The sequence below is a fragment of the Malaya genurostris genome, chromosome 1 (genome assembly GCF_030247185.1).
Source record: "Malaya genurostris strain Urasoe2022 chromosome 1, Malgen_1.1, whole genome shotgun sequence".
Classification (NCBI taxonomy): Eukaryota; Metazoa; Arthropoda; class Insecta; order Diptera; family Culicidae; genus Malaya; species Malaya genurostris.
The window spans coordinates 85,844,420-85,852,472 of record NC_080570.1 but is presented as its reverse complement, the minus strand read 5'-3'; the positions used below and the strand labels follow the sequence as shown (position 1 = coordinate 85,852,472).

Sequence of the window (8,053 nt, the reverse complement as noted above, 5' to 3'; positions counted from 1 at the left end):
TCAGGCGTTTAAATAAATTATTGAAGTTTCATGATTTTTAGTGAGAGTATCATTGCAGTACCGTTTTTCAATGTATAGTCCATCATCATATACCACCACTAAGACTCGGATACCACGTTTGAAAAAATCCTTTTCCTCAGATTCGACAAATGAATCGATCCAATTTTTGGTGGTGTCGTAGTTTTTGAAACTGACCTGACAAGTTATGCGCCATGGATTGGAGCAAATGGCAACCGTATGGAACAATGTCAGGTAAAAATGGCGGCTGGGGCAGAACTTTTCATTGCAGCGATTATAAAAATTTTTTCTGCAACTTCCAAGCATGGAGTCTTGCATTGTCATGAAGCAAAAATACTATGCCATGAAGATCTTCATATTACGTCCGCTTTTCATACAATGCTCTGTCAAAACGCATTCGAGTAGCTCATAATAAATAGCGCCCAGTTAATCCCACCACATGCACTTTTTCTGGAACTTTCTTGTAGTCCATATAGAAATTCCCAAATTCGAACAACTAAAACCACTTTATGCATGGTTGCTCAGCGTCATTTTTTTCTCGTCATTTTTCATTTTACATAATTTAATAAGATACGGTAATATAATAAAAATCCACTATTATTAGTAAAGCGTTAGTATTCAACCAAATTTCATTTTGTACTTGTGTTTGTGTCCTTTCATAAAGTCGAAAAACTTAAAAAAAGCAAAAACAAAAAAAAAACACTTTTTTGATTGCTACTCTCACATCTTCAATGATAGTGCAATAAACTACATACATACAACTACAACATATCAGAAAATAAAAATATTAATATAAGCCCTTCTGGAGAAAATTGATATTTTCAAGATATAAGGAAAAGTTTTGTTTCTCTGTGTATACATTTTCCACACAGGTTTAATCATTATTTGAAACATTAGTTAAAGCTCCTAATCAATCACGAAATAAATAAAAATACACAAGTTAATTTATTAAAAAAAACCCTTCTAAATCCACCTAGTGGTGTGATAATGCCTTTCTCTTCTATCGTAACAGTCTCATGAAAATATATTTCATGCTGCTAATCTAAATAACCCCTTCTTAGTCCACTTAGTGGAATTTTCATAGATCTTGAAAAATCACCATACAAGAAATTTTCGAAATCGAAAAAAAACTTGGTGCCAAAAGTTTTAGAATTGCATTAAACGTCGAAATTTAGTGTCATCTCGAACAATTTTTTTTTGAAAATATCGACTTTCTGTGACTTAGTAAAACTATACAAAGTTCCAGAAAGTCGATTTTTTCAACAAATTTTTTTTTAGATAAGACTAAATCTCGACGTTTCATGCAATTTTAAGACTTTTGGCATCATTATTTCGATTTCGGAAATTTAATGTACTCCCCCCTATGGTGGTTTTTCAAGATCGAAAATTGTCAAACTTTAACCGCCGGACAGCACCAATTACGCATGTCCGATTTAGCTCAAATTTTACATGAGGACATTTTTTGAGGTGCTTAAACTTTTGAACAATAGCGCTTTACGAAATTAGAGGTGATCCCAAAATAAGAGTGGTAATAATCAACGCGTTTTGTCGGTTACGTCACTTATACAATCATATCTCCGTAACCAAAAGTCACAGCCGTTTGATTCTTGAACTTCATCAATGGCCCGACAGTAGCTTTCAAATGAGTCCAAATTTGCTAAAATCGGTTCAGCCATCTCTGAGAAAATTGAGCGCGTTCAAATATCTTCTAAAAGTGCACACACACATACACACATACACACACACATACATTTTTCTATCTCGTCGAACTGAGTCGAATGGTATATAACACTATGGGTCTCAGATGCTGCGTTCGAAAGTCGGTTTTTCCAGCAATTCTTATACCTTTCTATAGAGAAAGGCAAAAAGTCGTCATTTTCCGGTCCATAGCGAACAGTGCATCATGTCACTTTTAGGTGGATCGAATATTTTTTTATACATTTTCAAGATGGAAAGATTCAGAGACCTCAGATTATGAATAAAAAATCATCCAGCTGACGTTTATCGACGTATTTATGGTTTTTGCCAACTTTTGTATGAAGAGGCATCACTGTGCGCTGTTTGGTAGAGATTGAATTTCTCAGTTTGTCCCCGAAGTGAATTTAAATGAGCTTTTCACGAAAAATGATCACGTAAAGTGCCTGGACTCTATTTCTGCTACCATTTCGACGCATCAACAGAAAGCTATGTTACAGTTGTTGTCTCACTACGATGATGTGTTCAGTGATATTCCCGGTACTCTCAAAGGTCCTCCGGCATCAGTACACCTCAAGTCCAGAACAACACCAGTATTCGCAAAAGCTCAAGATGTACCGTTGGCGCTGAAAAGCCGATACACCCAAGAGATCGAAAAAAAGTTGAGGGCAGGTGTTTACGAACGAGTCGACTATTCGGAATGGGCATCTCCCACTCACATCGTTGTGAAAAAGAATGGAAATTTACGTATCACCGGAAATTACAAACCTACTGTAAATCCCCGGATGATTATTGACGAACACCCGATCCCCAAGATCGAATCCATTTTTAATCGCATGCAAGGAGCCCGTTTGTTCTGTCATCTCGATGTGACAGACGCTTACACTCACCTCCAAATCGATGCAGAGTTTCGACATGTCCTTACTCTCAACACACCAACACATGGATTAGTTCGTCCAACTAGAGCGGTATATGGTGCAGCAAACATACCAGCAATCTGGCAACGCCGTATGGAATCCGTGTTAAAAGGTTTGCCTAATGTTATTAATTTCTATCACGATATCATAGTCTTTGCAGATAGTTTTGAAAATTTACTTATTGCACTGACAGCAGTTTTCGATAGACTGAAAAATTACGGTTTACGATTGAACCGTTCGAAATGTGTTTTCGCCACCCCGGCTCTCGAATGCCTGGGCCATAAGATCGATGCAAATGGATTGCACAAATCAGACCAACACATTGAAGCAATACGAGACGCTCCTCGCCCATCGAATCCAGACGAAATGCACCTGTTTTTAGGGAAAGCCACATACTATAACGCTTTTATTCCTAATCTTTCCACACGATCTCGATGTCTGCGAGAAATGTTAGGAGAAGAAAGTTTCGAATGGACACCAGCAAGAGCAGCAGCATACGAGGACATAAAATCTGCTCTTATCTCGCCACAGGTGCTAATGCCGTATGATCCGGATCTTCCTTTGATATTGGCCACCGACGCAAGTAAATATGGTTTGGGGGCAGTCCTGTCGCACCGTCTAACAAACGGCCAAGAGCGTCCAATAGCGTATGCAAGCTGCGCTATGTCTATAACTCAGCAACGATACCCGCAAATCGACAAAGAGGCTCTTGCCATCGTGTGGGCGGTAAAAAAATTTTTCAACTATCTCTATGCTCGTCGATTTACCCTGGTAACAGACCATAAACCGTTGACACAAATTTTGCACCCAGCAAAATCGTTACCCATGCTCTGTATTAGCAGAATGGCCAATTATGCTGATTACTTGGCACACTTTAATTTTGATATTGTTTATAAATCTACGAAAGAAAATATCAATGCAGATTACTGCTCTCGAATAATTCCAATACCATTGACAAGTGATACAAATAAACTATCTGTTCGTGAGAGAAGAGAGAGTAAAGTTGACGAATTCGATATGTTTGCTTTACATCAAATCGCACAACTACCAGTTCGCGCCGAACACATCGCCCGAGAAACACGTAAAGATTCTAGGCTTGGTAGGATTGTACAGTTGTTAGAAGCTGGTACCGATTTGACGCGTTTTGACTACAGAGCACCAGAAAGCAAATATAGTCTTTCTTCAAACTGTTTATTATTTGAACATCGTGTAGTAATTCCCCCTGCTCTTCGACAGTCTGTGCTGGATGATCTTCATGTATCGCATATTGGAATAGTGAAAATGAAAGGACTTGCTCGTTCGTTTGTGTACTGGCCGGGAATTGATGCTGATATCGAAAAGGTAGCTAAATCGTGCTCCGAGTGCGCTCGTCATTCCCATGCTCTGCCGAAGTTTAGCGAACATCACTGGCTGTATCCCAATGGACCTTGGGAAAGGATACATCTAGATTATGCCGGTCCGGTAGCAGGTTCGATGCTGTTCATCGTAGTGGATGCATATAGTAAATGGCTAGAGGTAAAAATTACTAATACAACGACAACTGTGGCCACTATTCGTATTATGGATGAACTGTTTTCGAGTTATGGAGTACCTGTTACTGTTGTATCAGACAACGGTCCGCAATTTGCAGCAGCGGAATTTAAAGATTTTTTGCGCAAAAGTGGCGTTATATTTCACAAGCAATCAGCTCCTTATCACCCAGCAACAAACGGGCAGGCCGAACGTTACGTGCAAACAACTAAAGACGCACTTAAGGCTATGGGAACCACTCCATCTACATTACATTCGAACTTGAATAACTTTTTGCAACGATATCGTCTAGCTCCTCATACTACCACTGGAGAGTCACCATCTATGCTGTTCATGGGACGTAATATCAGAACACGATTGGTCTTACTTAAACCAGAGGATGTTAAACAAAGAGTTACGTTAAAGCAAGAAACCAATTTTGAGCCATCTGTACGCGAATTTACCTCGGGACAAAAAGTGTTTTGTCGTGAATACGACTTACTTTACTATGGGGTGCCTTTTCAAAATTTACCCTCTGAGAGAGTGATAAGTTTTTGATCGTGAATATCTCTTGTTGTATCTAACGAATCAACATAATTTTTGCTACATGCCATCGGAAATATGATCACAATTTTATGATAAAATTTTCAGTTGTGTGACATAATCTCAAATAGTTCAAAATTAAACTTTTCTGAAATGTTTGGTATAAACGAGTATCAAAGAGGATAATTCATATGGCGCGTTTGCCTTTCTCGTATTTTGAAAGCTCATAGCTCAGTGATCTGTGGAAGGATTTATATAATCTAACTACCAATAGAATCGAAATTTTTCAACTTAAACGTGTATAGCAAGAGCATTGAAGTATTTCAATAGTACACTATTGAAAAACCTATCTCATTTGACCCATGTCAACACCAGCCAATCAGAACGCGTTCTGAGGAAGAGAAGAAAATAGCTGCTGCTGTACAACAAATCGTTCAAGAAAAATGTTTCCAAAAGTGGTGAATATCGTAGTGAGTTCCTCAATTTGGTCCTTCTGAATGCTAGAAACGAATCCCTACAGCATATTGATAGTCTCTTTCAATAAATTATGCAAATCCGAAATGAAATAATCGACATTGAAATTCTATATGCGGCTATTTTTATAGCCGTTAGGACCGCCCATTAGTGAAAAAGCTACAAACGAAATCACATAAAAGGAAATCTCTTAACAAAAATTGAATCAGTTTGGATTCTATCGCCACTGCGAGCAGATGTGTTTTGTGTCGTCTGCACAGCTAGTTTCGCTTTCGACAAGAGCGATTACGTCACAGCTGCCAGTCATTTCGATGGATGAAAAAGCAACGTTGGAGAGCATTATAAAAAATCAGCCGTTCTAATGGCTCTAAAATTTTTCTAAAGAACTATTAGGATTTGTTTTTCGCAAATCGCAGGTAATTATCCTCAGTTTAGTGCAAATCAAGAACAATTTGGTTAGATTTGTGCACTTTTCGCTGTGTGAAATTCACAGTAATCGAGATCAAGTGAAGCCTTTTTTTGAGAAAAATGTTCCGAGTTTAATATCGTAGAGAATTCCGCAATTTGACCCTTCTGAATGCTGGAAATTAATCCCTACAGCATATTGATAGTTTTTTTCAAAAAATTTTGCAAATCCGAAATGAAATAATCGACATAAAAATTCTGTATGCGGCTATTTTTATAGCCGTTAGGACCGCCCATTAGTGGAAAAGCTACAAACGAAATCAAATAAAAGGAAATCTCTTAACAAAAATTGAATCAGTTTGGATTCTATCGCCACTGCGAGCAGATGTGTTTTGTGTCGTCTGCACAGCCAGTTTCGCTTTCGACAAGAGCGATTACGTCACAGCTGCCAGTCATTTCGATGGATGAAAAAGCAACGTTGGAGAGCATTATAAAAAATCAGCCGTTCTAATGGCTCTAAAATTTTTCTAAAGAACTATTAGGATTTGTTTTTCGCAAATCGCAGGTAATTATCCTCAGTTTAGTGCAAATCAAGAACAATTTGGTTAGATTTGTGCACTTTTCGCTGTGTGAAATTCACAGTAATCGAGATCAAGTGAAGCCTTTTTTTGAGAAAAATGTTCCGAGTTTAATATCGTAGAGAATTCCGCAATTTGACCCTTCTGAATGCTGGAAATTAATCCCTACAGCATATTGATAGTTTTTTTCAAAAAATTTTGCAAATCCGAAATGAAATAATCGACATAAAAATTCTGTATGCGGCTATTTTTATAGCCGTTAGGACCGCCCATTAGTGGAAAAGCTACAAACGAAATCAAATAAAAGGAAATCTCTTAACAAAAATTGAATCAGTTTGGATTCTATCGCCACTGCGAGCAGATGTGTTTTGTGTCGTCTGCACAGCCAGTTTCGCTTTCGACAAGAGCGATTACGTCACAGCTGCCAGTCATTTCGATGGATGAAAAAGCAACGTTGGAGAGCATTATAAAAAATCAGCCGTTCTAATGGCTCTAAAATTTTCCTAAAGAACTATTAGGATTTGTTTTTCGCAAACCGCAGGTAATTATCCTCAGTTTAGTGCAAATCAAGAACAATTTGGTTAGATTTGTGCACTTTTCGCTGTGTGAAATTCACAGTAATCGAGATCAAGTGAAGCTTTTTTTTGCGAAAAATGTTCCGAGTTTAATATCGTAGAGAATTACGCAATTTGTCCCTTCTGAATGCTGGAAATGAATCCCTACAGCATATTGATAGTTTTTTTTTTTCAATAAATTTGCAAATGCGAAATAAAATAATCGACATTAATATTCTGTATGCGACTATTTTTATAGCCGTTAGGACCGCCCATTAGTGAAAATGCTACAAACGAAATCACGTAAAAGAAAGCTCCTAACAAAAATCTAATCAGTTTGGATTCTATCGCCAATGCGAGCAGATGTATTTTGTGCCGTTTGCAAAGCTAGTTTCGCTTCCGATAAGAGTGATTACGTCACAGCTGCCAGTCATTTCGATGGATGAATAAGCATCGTTGGAAAGCATTATAAAAAATCAGCCGTTCTAATGGCTCTAAAAGTTTTCTGAAGAACTATTAGGATGTGTTGTTCGCAAATCGAAAGAAAATATCCTCAGTTTAGTGCAAATGTAGAACAGTTTGGTTAGATTCTTGCACTTTTCGCTGTGTGAAATTCACAGTAATCGAGATCAAGTGAAGCCTTCTTTGTTTTTGCGAAAAATGTGGAAAAGGGGAATGCTTGCATAATTCATACAATTGATCAACTATTTGATATTCGGAAGTGTTAAGGAACATGTCATTTGTTTTCGTATTCACGACATCCAGTTATGTCTCTGACATTACCCACCCGCCTTTTTTCTCTCAGGTATTTCCCATTTGGATAAGTGGTTACCTGGTGTGATTGCGACTCGCCTAGGAGATCTTCATTATGAAATTGACTACGATGGGAAACGCATCAAACGACACATAGATCAAATTCGCTCCAGAATTGATCCTCAAGGGCTTAAGACAACTGATACATTGAACACTGAAGATTTAGGTCAACAGAGTACTTCAAGACGTGTCCATTTCTACAACAATGACGGGAGCTCTTTGAATGTGCCATCAACTCCAAGCAACTCCTGAAACGGAAATTCAAATTAAGCTTCTGCAGAGTACTACACTCCATCTGCAAGTCGGGACAACACACCGGTTTCTCAAGAGCCTTTACCGGTCACCGTGCGCCGTTCAACAAGAGACCGTCGTCCTCCTCGCAAGTATTCGTCGTAGATGATTCTTTCGAATGGAGGGAAGAAATGTTGTATATGCTTTTTATGGAGTCGTTTAATTTCGCATGATTTCTGGCAACACTTTCTTGCAGTATAAAATAAAAGTTTCATAAGTACGGTTGCACTTTTGTTGAAACATTTTTAACAGTTTT

At 38.1% G+C, this 8,053-nt stretch overlaps 1 protein-coding gene across 1 annotated transcript; it reads left to right on the top strand.

The window, feature by feature from the left end:
- Positions 1-2,204: 2,204 nt before the first annotated feature.
- LOC131426597 (uncharacterized protein K02A2.6-like) lies at positions 2,205-7,758 on the top strand. The gene is made up of 2 exons (XM_058589458.1): positions 2,205-4,500; positions 7,499-7,758. The coding sequence occupies exons 1-2, from the start codon at positions 2,205-2,207 to the stop codon at positions 7,756-7,758; spliced, it is 2,556 nt and encodes an 851-aa protein (XP_058445441.1).
- Positions 7,759-8,053: the final 295 nt, after the last annotated feature.

Bases quoted from the DNA above. Each gene is read 5' to 3' on its own strand.
- LOC131426597 (XM_058589458.1), top strand. From the start codon at position 2,205: ATGTTACAGTTGTTGTCTCACTACGATGATGTGTTCAGTGATATTCCC. The intron at 4,501-7,498 runs GTAATATCAGAA...TTTTTCTCTCAG, and splicing joins ATCTATGCTGTTCATGGGAC to GTATTTCCCATTTGGATAAG.